Source organism: Maylandia zebra, linkage group LG20, assembly GCF_041146795.1.
Source record: "Maylandia zebra isolate NMK-2024a linkage group LG20, Mzebra_GT3a, whole genome shotgun sequence".
In the NCBI taxonomy this organism is placed as follows: Eukaryota; Metazoa; Chordata; class Actinopteri; order Cichliformes; family Cichlidae; genus Maylandia; species Maylandia zebra.
The window spans coordinates 17,263,336-17,275,640 of NC_135186.1; the positions used below are offsets into that span (position 1 = coordinate 17,263,336).

The 12,305-nt window shown below is 37.9% G+C and overlaps 1 protein-coding gene across 1 annotated transcript; it reads left to right on the forward strand.

Moving 5' to 3' along the window:
• The first annotated feature begins 104 nt into the window (after positions 1–104).
• On the forward strand, positions 105–9,723 carry ccnq (cyclin Q). The gene is made up of 6 exons (XM_004575899.5): positions 105–240; positions 355–489; positions 2,990–3,173; positions 4,254–4,386; positions 4,649–4,867; positions 8,183–9,723. Exons 1-6 carry the CDS (start codon positions 237–239, stop codon positions 8,270–8,272), a joined length of 765 nt encoding a protein of 254 aa, XP_004575956.1. The 5' UTR covers positions 105–236; the 3' UTR covers positions 8,273–9,723.
• The last annotated feature ends 2,582 nt before the right edge of the window (positions 9,724–12,305 follow it).

Genomic DNA, 12,305 nt, shown 5'->3' on the forward strand with positions numbered 1-12,305 from the left:
TTCCTGCAGACGGGATTGCACAGAGTGTTGCATAAAGCATATTTCTTTCTTACGCACTTAAAAAATATATATATATATATATATATATATAACCGGAAGTCCAACTATTTTTCTTCCGGGTATTACTAGCGGCAACTAAGAAGACAAGTTGATTAAGATATGTAACTAACAAGCAGATCTTATGTTTGTTTTTCAAAAAGTAGGAATAAATATATCACGTAGAATTTGCACTTTGGATGGGTAAGTTAAAAGTTTACAATGAAACTCACAGCCTTCAATTATCATCTTCTTGACTCTTGTAGACAGTCTGTGCTTTTTTTCTATTGTTGGTTACCCCTGCTTGTACTCCACTAGACATGCAGGGACCATCTGCTTACTCGACCGCATCTCTGCGCGTTGCTGGAAGGAGAGACTCTGGTGGGGATATAGCGGCTGACCCGAGCCTTGACACGAAACACTTTCGCGTTTGTCGTTTCATCATGGAGACAGGTAATCCAGGGGTGGTCTGTGTGTGAGTGTGAGAGAGGGTTCGAAGAGCAAGTTTTCAGGGCTATAAAGTAAACTTATCAAGTCTTACCTGCTAGGAATGACAAGTAAAGTCTTTGATTTAAAAAAAAAAGTATAATGAATTCATTAATGTATCAGCTGATTTACGTCATCAGTTGTATCAAAAGTTTTTAAAAAAAGTGAGTTGTTGTTCATTTTTATTAATTGGTTTCATGTGTTTGAGATCGCTGTTCTGTTGGAACACTCAGTTATTATCAAAGTTTTAGCTAGCCAGCTAGCCCTTAAGGTGTGCTGAAGTTGAAGAGTTTGGAGGTAGTCCTCCTTCTTCATAATGCTGCCTATTTTGTGCAATGTACCAGTACAACTCGTACCACCACAAACGGCCCCAGAGCATGATACTTCCACCACCATGCTTGGCAAGATGGTACAATGTTCTTAGGTTTGAAAGCTCCACCTTTACTCCTCAAAACGATCTCTTGTTATTTTGTCCAAAAAGCTAAATGCCTAAAGTCAAATGCCTAAAGAGGCAACCATGTGAGCAGCATTAAATTTCAGCTGAGCTTGAAAGTTTCATTGTTGGCTTGAGCCTAGTTGGTTCCTGGGTTATTTGCGAACATCGTAACCAATTTTGTCTCATTTGGGTTTTCCTCCAGACTTGGCGAAGTGGTGACATCTGAATAACGTGTACTTATGCACAATTGTCTGAACTGATTATACTGAAAGCACAGTTATTCATAAATGTCTCCAAGAGACATTCCCAACTTGTGTAAATGTACACTTCTGCGTCACACGTTGTAGTACTTTCCCTTTGTTCTGAATACATTCCAGTTATTGCTGTCAAAGAAATCCTTTTTATGCTGGTCAAGATTAACTACAAGTTATAGTCAATCATGATCACTAATGAGAAGTTAATAACCCTGTGTCAAGTTAAAAGACACACACTTTAAACATTTAAGTGAGTCCATCATGGTGGACCCTAGTAAATATCTTAACGTCTTCAGTTCTGCCACTTGAAGCTCCGCATCCCATCTTTCTTTCAGCCCCACCATCTCCAAACCTTACATCATAGCAGGTCTCACTAGCTTCTTGTAAATTTTACTCTTGCTCTTGTCTCAAATCCCCCCCCCCCCCCATTCCCCTTGACACCTCCCCTCTTACCCACTTCATTGTGCTTAAGAGTGTTTTGAACATTAGAAACCCATGTTTAAATGCCTGAATTCAGCAATGCATGGTAAACATGTTCACAAAAAATGCTTTTGGTCTCTATAGTTAATCACTCCCCTCATTACAACTGTACAGAGGTGCTCATCTTGATTCTATTTTAAAAATTTATTGTTATATCTGTATGTATATTATATCTAATAAAGACTATGGTTTGCTAAGAATATACAGCACACCAAAAAACCATAATAATTTTTGTTTTCCTATTTTCTGTTTGAGCTCAGCGCTGCATCTTCCGGTCTAAATATAGCCAGTTCTGTCTCAAATAAACAACGAGGCAGCGGGCAAAGTGCTAACACTGTCTACGTTCATCTTTTGTATTTTGTCTAAGCCTGGAAAAAAAGAGGTTTCGTTATAGGACAATACTTTGTCTATGTACTTACTCAGTGAAAACATAGATTTTGACTAACCTTTGCTGCCCTACGATCTAGATCTAGATGGTTAAAGTATGCATTATTGTTTTTTGTTTTTTTTGTTTGTTTTTATTTATATCATGTTTTTTTTTCTACCAAGTGGAAATGGGCATCTATAAAATTAGATAGATGGTGCCAGAAATTTAGAAAGACTAATCAGCCTTTTTCCTGAAATGGTCCTCACTTTCTGACACATGTGATCACACCCGTGATTAAGCAGCTCCCATTGACATTTAGTTTTTGACATAAGGCAAGTGATTGCTTATTTTGGTGTAATGATAAATTAAAGAACACATTTTATGCTCGTCTTTATTTTCTTTCAAATACATTGCTCCAGTGGTAGATGTTCATATCACCATAGTATCAAAGAATGAGCCAAAATAATTTTGCTCTACACTCTGTCTGATGACAGTGAGAGATATCGGAGTTCCCTATAATAGTCATCTCCCATTGCTCTGAAGCTTAAAGGGGGAAGACAGTCTGTTTCACACAGCGTATGAATGCTGTGCTGAGACCCAGTAAAATCTAAATAAGGACTATTTGAAATTTTAAATCATATAGAGCTTCTTTACGAGAATTCAAGAAAAAAAATATTGAGTTGGAAATGAGCAGGTTCTCTTTAAGAAAGTCAAGGTTTAAGGTTTTTGAAACATGTGTCCAGTATTATGTATTCTTTCCTGGTTTTTGATTTGTTGATTTAATGGGATTTCAAACAAATAGTAATGTGAACTGAAACTGCATTTCAGGATTACAGTGGGTGAAAATAGGTGTGAATCAGTCAGCTAAAGATGATAAAACATTAGTGTGCCCTTAAAGACCTACATCTTACCCCCTCCTCTGTTATTCAGGAGTGAAACTCTGCATGCGCTCGGTGCCCGTGGCTACAGCATGTGTGCTCTATCATCGTTTCTTTGAGAGGGTCAGTATCCATGCGTATGAACCCTACCTAGTGGCCATGAGCTGTGTGTACCTGGCTGGTAAAGTGGAGGAGCAGCACATCAGGACCCGTGATATCATCAATGTAAGCCACAGGTAATAATTTAAAAGATGGAGTGTATAATCGACATTTTAACCTCACTGCTGAGAGAAAAACAATTTCTTGCTAACTGAGCCTCTTAGATATTTGACTTTGCTTGAGAACAAAAAGGTTGTGTTTTGTCTTTCTGAACTCTTTTTGTTATGAGAGGGACATTAAAAAGCCCCAAACATTTAATAAATCATTTTTAATGAGTAGTCTGCTTTTCTTGAATAAATGGTTTGGTCTGAAAAACATCACAAGAGTAAAAACAAAATAGCCTTGACCAGGAAGGCTTGTAAAGCCCAAGGTAATATTTTTAGATAAGACTCTGTCCCATCAACAAGTGCAAAACCAGAATATACTCAGTCTCCAGTCATAAACATACATTTAAATAAGACATAAAACAAAGTGCAAAAGTATGTTAATTTTCTGGGATCTGCACTTGGTACCCTGATTTTCTTAAAGTATGACTTTGGGCAGGCTCTAACCCACTCATGTGTGAGAAAATGCATGGAGAAAACACATTAACTTAAGAGTAGACATATTAAAAAGTGAAAAAAAAAACATCAACATGAATAATAATAAAAAGTATTTCTGTTAAAAATTAAGCCAAGTTAAAAGTTGCCAGTCCCACTCCTCCACATAGTGGCTTGTTCTGAAGCTTTTGATTGTTTCAATATTTGCATTCACTGAAATTTTCCCTGTGCCTTAAAAAAACCTGAACTCCACTCTGCACATGGAACATATGTATTATGTAGTTTGGCACTAATTTTTCTGAGGAAATATCATCTACACATACAGCACATATTGCTCTTAAACTGAAGTAGACAAGCATGCTATAAATGGACATCCTTTTTAAAAAAAAAAAAAAAGCACAACCCTTCCAGGCTCTTGTCCCAGTGCTTTAAAAACATGTGGGCGGGCACCAGTTTAGCTCAGCTGGATGAGCAGGCAACTGTGAATCCTGTTTTATTTTACATTTCACATCACACTTTTATGGAAGTGGATACATTAAATAACAAATTCTTTACCAGGCAGTTTAACCATTCAGTTTTTGGAGCTGTCACCTTAAATGCTCTCCTCCACCCTTTCAGGTATTTCAACAGTGGCAGTACTCCTTTAGAATGTGACAAGGAGTTCTGGGACCTGAGGGACAGCGTGGTGCAGTGTGAGCTCCTCATCCTCCGACAGCTCAACTTCCAAGTCTCCTTCGAACACCCTCACAAGGTAGTTGTGAGCGCACGTGCACGGATCCCTGTTCCCTCCTTATTTGGTGCTAAACCTCCTTTTTGGTCTGTGTTACTGCCTGATTTTCTGATGCAAATGTGCTTGTGTTTATGATCTCTGTGATCTCTGGGACAAATAAGTGTTTTCTGTTGGCTTGAATGCTTTTAGTTTTACTTACATGACCCTTGCATTTAATAAAATAGTAAGTGTAGTAGTGCCTGATCTCTGAAGTTTAAATTTGTCTGCTGTCTTTCATCTTCAGTATTTGCTCCACTACCTGCTGTCTGTCAAGTCACTTGTGAACCGCCATGCTTGGTCTCGAACTCCTGTAGCTGAAACTTCCTGGGCGCTGCTTAGAGACTGTTACCATGGAGCCATGGTCATCTGCCACAGACCCCAACACATCGCCATAGCAATGCTGTACCTGGCTCTAAACAGCTATGGAGTGGAACTGCCTGCTGGGGAGAGAGAGTGGTGGCAGGTATGTGCTGAAAAGTGTTCCTATTCTCTCTGAAGAGAGAGGGCTAATCCAAAGTGCGTGTGTCCGTGCTCAAGTGAGAGAAAGAATCTGTGCACTGTAGGTGGATTTATTACTTCAAGACATCATCTTATAGGAAGTTAGAGGCTAGCAGGTGTTAGCTGATAAACCCAGAAGATGAAAGTTATTTCCTCCTTCATTTAGCTCTGAAATCAACACAGGAAATTCTGATGATGATGAACTGACATCTCTACTTTTCCATTAAGCTCCAGTTTAAACAGAACAGAAACCCTCCTTCACTTTCCTTCTGTTTTTCCCTCATTTTGAGATGATGATGTCGGATCAGAGTAGCTGCTCACATCGCACTTTCAATTTAGTGAGGGTAGAGGCGCAGGCATTTACACTGTGTATCACGAGTGTCAGTTTTATGCCTGGATGCCAACATGAAACTACAGGGAGGCAGATTAAATCTAATATAAATTTAATAATAGAGAAAATGAATTAAAAATTAGAAAACAAGCTAACAAATTACATCCAATGACAAGCTCAGCATTACGTCCAAGGTCACAGTTCGTCAAAACAACACAAGTTGGTATACCAGTTGCAGTGTCAGATTTTGAAAAAGGTTTTAGTCCCATTTGGTTGGTGCGATTTATCAACTGATGTGTCACCAATGAAAGCAACTGAAATGGCAGATATGTGACGGCAAATGTCAAAGAGTAAGAGATGGAAGCAAGTGGGATATCAGTCAAAGTGTTCCAGTGAAAGCAACTGAAATCTCAGGGAAGAATGTAAACTGTAAATGTGATTAAAGTTTCAGTTAACTTCTAAGCACTAAAGATACTTAAAGTATTTTAGTGTGCAAACCTCTGGTACTCATTTGTGTGTAGGAAGTGACAGCCGTTAAGTGTCCAGTGTCAACATGTTAGCAGCAACAAGAAACATTTAACTCGATGAATAAGGATGAGTAGCTGAAGTATGGCAATGAAAGCAAGTGAAATATCATGGCTGAAAATACTTGAAGTGACAGTCTGTATGTTTACAGTGACCATAGTTATAGATATCAGTTCAATTCCATTTTATTCGCATAATGCCAGATCACAACAACAGCTGTACTCTAAGGTAAAGACCCTACAATAATACAGAGAAAAGTGGAAAGGAAAAACTCCCTTTTAAGAGGAAGAAACCTCCAGTAGAACCAGGCTTAGAGAGAGGCAGCATCTGCCATGTGTCTTTAGTTAAAGCCTACTCTTCACTCTTGATGTGTTATTTGAAAGCAGCTGACTGATGAGCTCATATGCAGCCAGTAATGGTAACTGTGTGAAACCACCAACTGGTAAATGGTAAGTGGACAGGGTTCTTATAGAGCTCTTTTCTAATCGACCTGAGCACTCAAAGTGCTTTACACAACTTGCCACATTCACCCATCCACACAAGCACTTTTATCTATGCTTTTTCTATGTAAGTGCTTTATATCTAACATTCACACACATTCAGACTCTGATGGATACATCAGAGAGTAACTTAGGGGTTAGTATCTTGCCCAAGGATATTTGGCATGCAGACTGGAGCAGCCAGGGATCAAACCGCTAACCTTCCGATTAGCAAATGACCTTCTCTGCCTCCTGAGCTTCAGCCACCCCGACACTGCATTTAAAATGTCAGTTAAAGCATCTGTGTTCAGTTAATTGAAGCGTTAGTTTATGTGCTGAAGTTGATAGCAGTCGAAAAGTAAATAGATCTTTTATAGAGCTGCTGTAGCTTCAAAAATTAAGGAATAATCTGCAGTACCAAAGTGGTGTTTACTGCCTCATCCAGGTGGTCAGGGTTGTATGCTGATGTTGCGCCACAGCACTCTTTCACATCCAGAACAGTTTGAGCTTGACTGGAGAAGAAAACCTCACATCAGCCACTTTTTTTTTTACATTGAAACCACAAGCCCCAGACAAAGTTACATGATGTCCTACTCCTCTATATCAGAGATCATTTTCTTCTTTTATTGAGTGGTATGGAATGCCTGAGAACATTTCCAAATTCTGAATTAATACGCCACAATTCACAGTTCATTTATTAAATGTATTTTTGTCTATATTCTATAAGTTTTTAACTTGAAAAATTAAAACCTTTTGAACTTTTGTGATTTATAATGACACAAATGGATAAATACTTATGTATAGCACATTCATAAATGTCTAAACTTCTGACTAAACTCTACTTTATATGTTTATAAGAAACTCGTGGATCGATCACAGTTCTTACAGCATGCTACACAAGTTAAAGATGGAAAAGCCTTCCTGGGCCTGTCAGCCAGCAGATTTCATTGTCTGACTGGCCCAGGTTGCATTTCCAGACATGTGAGAGGTTTGGCCGTTTTATAACATGCGGTCAGGATTCGCTGCCTGCATTCTTGGTAAGTGTTTACCAAGAAGCACAAAACCTTTGCATGTTGAGTTGTTTTTTTTTTTTGTTTTTTTAAACTAAATGATAAACAACAACAATAATAATATCCAACTTTATTATTCAAACAACTTGTTAATATCTGGATATTTTCTTGAATTTTCACTTTCCATACATTTCACTCTAGCATAGTTATGCAGACACCAGAAGAACAAGAATACAAGTACCTTTTGTTTAAAAATTAATGACTTCACTATAATTTTCATAGTTTTCAAAGGCTCAGTTTGCTGAATGAAACCCTTGGTTTGAAACTCCTGTTGTATATTGGTCCACATGAGAGAGACTTGTTTACCTGTGGATAACTTTTTGTTCAGCATGTCCTCATTTCCTCAAGTGTCTGCAGGAGACAATAGCCATGTCAATGAAAAATCCAGCTGGTTGACACAAATTGGAATTATTCTTTGAAGGAGCCTGCAGGATGTGGAACGTGAGCTCCTGGCTTTAAGTGTGTGAGCTGCATTTAGATTTGTCTATAACAGCACTGTAAGGTGGAGAAACAGTATGTTTGACACTAACTTTGATAAAACTAAAATCATGGAGTGCCTATGCAAGATCTGTACTGTTTGTGCCACTGTGCACTTAAACCGAAGTAACATTAACCTGTCCAGATTAGATTTTTTTTTTTTCTAAGTTGCAGTATTCAAATGGAAATGGGGCAAACCCAGTTTTTTTCTGTCTTTCTGCTTTGGTCCTCAAGGCAAGAGGACAAAAAAAATATGTTTTTTAAAAATGGTGTGTCGACCTTTTGATGTCTGCTGTTTATTGAGGTGTGTGTGTGTGTGTGTGTGTGTGTGTGTGTGTGTGTGTGTGTGTGTGTGTGTGTGTGTGTGTGTGTGTGTGTGTGTGTGTGTGTGTGTGTAGGTGCTGTGTGACGACGTGATGAAAGCAGATATCGACGCTGTGATCGCAGACCTTCTTCAGCTCTATGATATGGAGGCCAAGTGTATCTGATGTATCTGAACAACACACCTACAAGACCATCACGTCTCTGTTTTGCCACTTGACTGTGCAGTACAAAGCTGAATGTGTGTTATGGTGCACATTGTAGTGTAAAACTGTACTTATATAGTGCTCTGCTACAACTGAGCACTCAAAGTGCTTGTGTTCAGGTGTGTCTAAGGTAGAAGAGCACTTTGTGTCTTTGCCCCAGTTATTCTGTGAGTTAACAAAAACATGCCTGCACTACTGATTTCTTCCAGTGTGGGGAGACATTTCTTTCATTTCTGATCTGTTATTTGTCGGCCTTGCACTGCATAATACATCCTGAGCGCTTCAAAAACATGCTGACTCTCAGTACCACCGATCTCTTCATATTCCACACATCACACATTTTTACTACAAATGCTAGATGGTGACTACTCTTAGATCTTTCTGGACTAGGGTAGTACAGCACAGTTTTTTTGTTTGTTTGTTTTTTCTTTGAGATTATAGGCTTGATTAGTACCTTGCAGAATAAACCTGCATATTTTCAAGGACAATGGATGCTACATACTGGATACCATAAATATCTTGTATTTTTACGATGCATAGTATTCACATACAAATGCATTGGTTGGATGAAGTATTATAGAGGAATATCTGTAATTTCCATTAATCCATTCATTTTTATTAACTACTTGTTCAGTTCAGGGTCACAGGAGGCCTGGAGCCTATCCCAGCCACGATCGTGGCTAAACAACTTGCAAGTCTGTTTCAGGGCTAGCAAATTTTTACATATTCATGCATTTTCTCCATGTATAATAATGTTTACATATTATGATTAGAAACTATTTGTAATTTAAAGGGGGCTCATTCTGATAATAATACAAATATTTGGGACTCGTTTCCCCTATATTCTGTCAGAAATACATTGTGTTACAATGGCTTTCCACCAGGAAAGATGTTAAACCAGCAAGTGGAGTCGGGTATAGTGCTATAGAGCAACTAAAATGCTTATTGCAAAATGCACAGACATGAGCAAGCTGAGTAAGTGCAGCTCTGTAGACGGGGAGACGAGGGAGTATATTTCCCACTTCCAGCATGGCGAGAAAGTAACATGTCTATATACCAGGGGAGAGCTGACCTCATTCACTTACAGTATGATTATAAGACTGAGCCTACCTTAAGTTCATGGATGTCAAATGAATAGATAAAACAGTGTTAAGAGATTTTTAAATGGTTCTTTATTCCCAAGTTTTACTTATATTTTTTTCAAGCTCATTTATAGGAAATACTTTGAATGGAAAAGACGATGTTGAACTTTTAAAGTTTAATCATTTAAAGTTAACATTGTGTCACCCAAAAATGAAAATATGGTGTTGGAAATGAAAATAAGATCTTTTTAAGGAAACTATAAAAAGGAACTAAATTTGTAACCAATTTGTTTGGGACTGAGACAATAAAGGGAAATGCTGAGAAACAGACTAAGAAATTCTTGTGTTGTTTTTTGACAAAATAAACAAAAGGAAGATAATGATGTTACAGTGATGTCCATAACAGGTATATTATTCCCTTCTTAGTGCTTTTTGTGGTTACATAGCATGTTTCATTTAGTAAGATTCACATTAGCCACAACAATGCAGCTGCTATTTTCCCTGGAACATCACTACATTTTGCAGAGTCTGATGCGTTTTGTGACAAAACAACATAACATACAAAATAACATTTCAGCATAATCTAATATGGCATACATTGACAATAATTAAATTCATTTGATTAACTTCTACAATGATGAGAAACCTGGCAGAAGTATATTTTTTTTAAATCATGTTCCACTTATTTCTTGTAAGGGCATATGAAATTCCTTTAGTCAAATAATAATACTACTACTGAACTGGAAATGAGCAGAATAGGTCCAATTTAAGAGCGGCTTTTTGTTTGTTTGTTTGTTTGTTTGTTTGTTTGTTTTGTTTTTTTTAATTATCAAGAGTGAGTATGCAGAAGTTAATGGCAAACCTATTACTCATTTTAGGGTTAAGGACTGAAAAATCTCCATCAATACTAAATATAACCATCTCGACTCACAACTGAAATGCTTTGTTTTATCTAAGACTGCTGGGAAGTACTGGAAAAAAATTAAAGCAATTTTTGCTCTCTGTAAATCCCTACTGGATTTTAGTGATGTCTTGATTCTTTAGAAGGTTTGATCATGAAGCAGGGATTAAATTTCATTCTGTTTGGTATATAAATAAGTCCTCAACAAGTCTTAAATGTAATTTCTTACATTTCAAAAATGCTTGATTCACTGCATTGTGTCACCTAATGTGACTTGAACAGGTGTTCAGTTGTTTTTATGGCAACAAATACCAGTAAACAAAGTTAATAATAAATAAAAGAAAATATGTCAACACTGTTTGTGAAGTCACTTTTCTTTGGTCCTCAGTCCTCATATTCTTGTCTTTCCTTCACCAACCAACTTTTTTTAGGCACACTGCTTTTCCCTCTCTGAGGCTGGTTCTGCTGTACCTATCTTCCTGTTAAAATGTAGTTTTACTTATCACCAAGTGCTTGTTCAAAATGCATCACCTAATGATTGGACTTCTCGCTGTTAGTATTCGGATGCATTTCAATACTGCAACAAATGACTGCAAGTTGTTATTTAGCAAACTCATATAAAGTTAACCATTAGCGTCAGGTGGCTAATAATTTTTCGCGCTGGTAGTTTGGGGGTTTTGTGTAATATTTTGTTTCAGTAAGCAGAGTAAAAATAATCAAAGTATCCAAAATAAAACTACAATGTTTGGGAAAGCTATGTCAAAAATTCCCTGCTCTGTTTAACAGGACTTGGAAAATATTTAACTACCAATAAATCTTCATAGAGGGCTACAAATTCTGTAATCCTCATCTGTACATCTTTAATACCTTTAACTCAAATCAATGGCTAGACAGTTGAAACTTGAATTCAACTTAGTGTTTCAACAGTGATTCCAAACACACACCAAAACTGGTTTTGGACTGGATAAAGCAGGCTAATATTAACTTGCTGGAATGGCCTTCCCAAAGCCCCGTTTTCAACCCTACTGAAAAATTGTATCAAATATCCAGCAAATACCAGAGGCTTGTTGATGGCTTACCAGAAGCATCTGGTCAATGTGCAACTTCTCAAGGGACATTTAACAATTAGCCAGATATTTTCCTGGGTATATATGTATACTTTTATCTTGTGTGGATTAGAGGAAATCCAAAATAAATGAAAAACTTGTGGATCCTATTCTTACTCAAGGTATTCCTGAATCCTTTGGTGAATGTACTGGTTCTTATACAACATGTCTCATTCACCCATGCACTAATATTCATTCACACACACACACTGGTGGAGGCAAGCTACAGTTGTAGCCACAGCTGCCCTGGGGGCAGACTGACAGAAGCGAGGCTGCCATATCGTGCCAGCGGCCCATTACCAGTAGGTGGAGTGTCTTGCCCAAGGACACAATGACAAACACAGAGTTGAGGATCGAACCGGCAACCTTCCTGTTACAAGATGAGCTTCCCAACCCCCTGAACCACGGTCGCCCCAATAGAAAACACCATAAGAAGATTGTTGTTGTGAACCTACACTACAGAAAAACACTAAACTGAGATAAATCAATATGGTGAAATGTATGTTTTCTTCCTTCTTGTTTGGCACTGTGCTTGGATGTCTGCCACACTGCTGGTTGTGATTATCTCTTGAAGATATACTGATGATAAGATGAATATGGAATATATCCATCCTTACATTCTGTATGTTGCCATTGCTGCTGTGTGCGAGGAGAAAACTGAAATTGTGGATACTATTAAAGTCTTTTTTTTCTTCCTTCTGTTCAAAGCTTCTTAGATGTGATATATTTAGCAGATGAGCACCTTACTTTCCTGAATTTAGCTTGCAAAAAAAAAAATCAGGTCTGCCTGTACGTGTGTGTTTGTCCAGGTTGAAGATAGTCACATGATCATTTGTGACACATCTGAGTCTCTGCCCCCCTCCCCCCCTCCTCTCCTCGTCCTCTTCGTGCATTCTGCCTCTCTT

What these genes read in the sequence shown, in the direction of transcription:
- ccnq (XM_004575899.5), top strand. An exon ending in TCGTTTCATCATGGAGACAG is followed by an intron (nt 490 to 2,989) that starts GTAATCCAGGGG and finishes TCTGTTATTCAG; the next exon opens with GAGTGAAACTCTGCATGCGC. An exon ending in ATCATCAATGTAAGCCACAG is followed by an intron (nt 3,174 to 4,253) that starts GTAATAATTTAA and finishes CCACCCTTTCAG; the next exon opens with GTATTTCAACAGTGGCAGTA.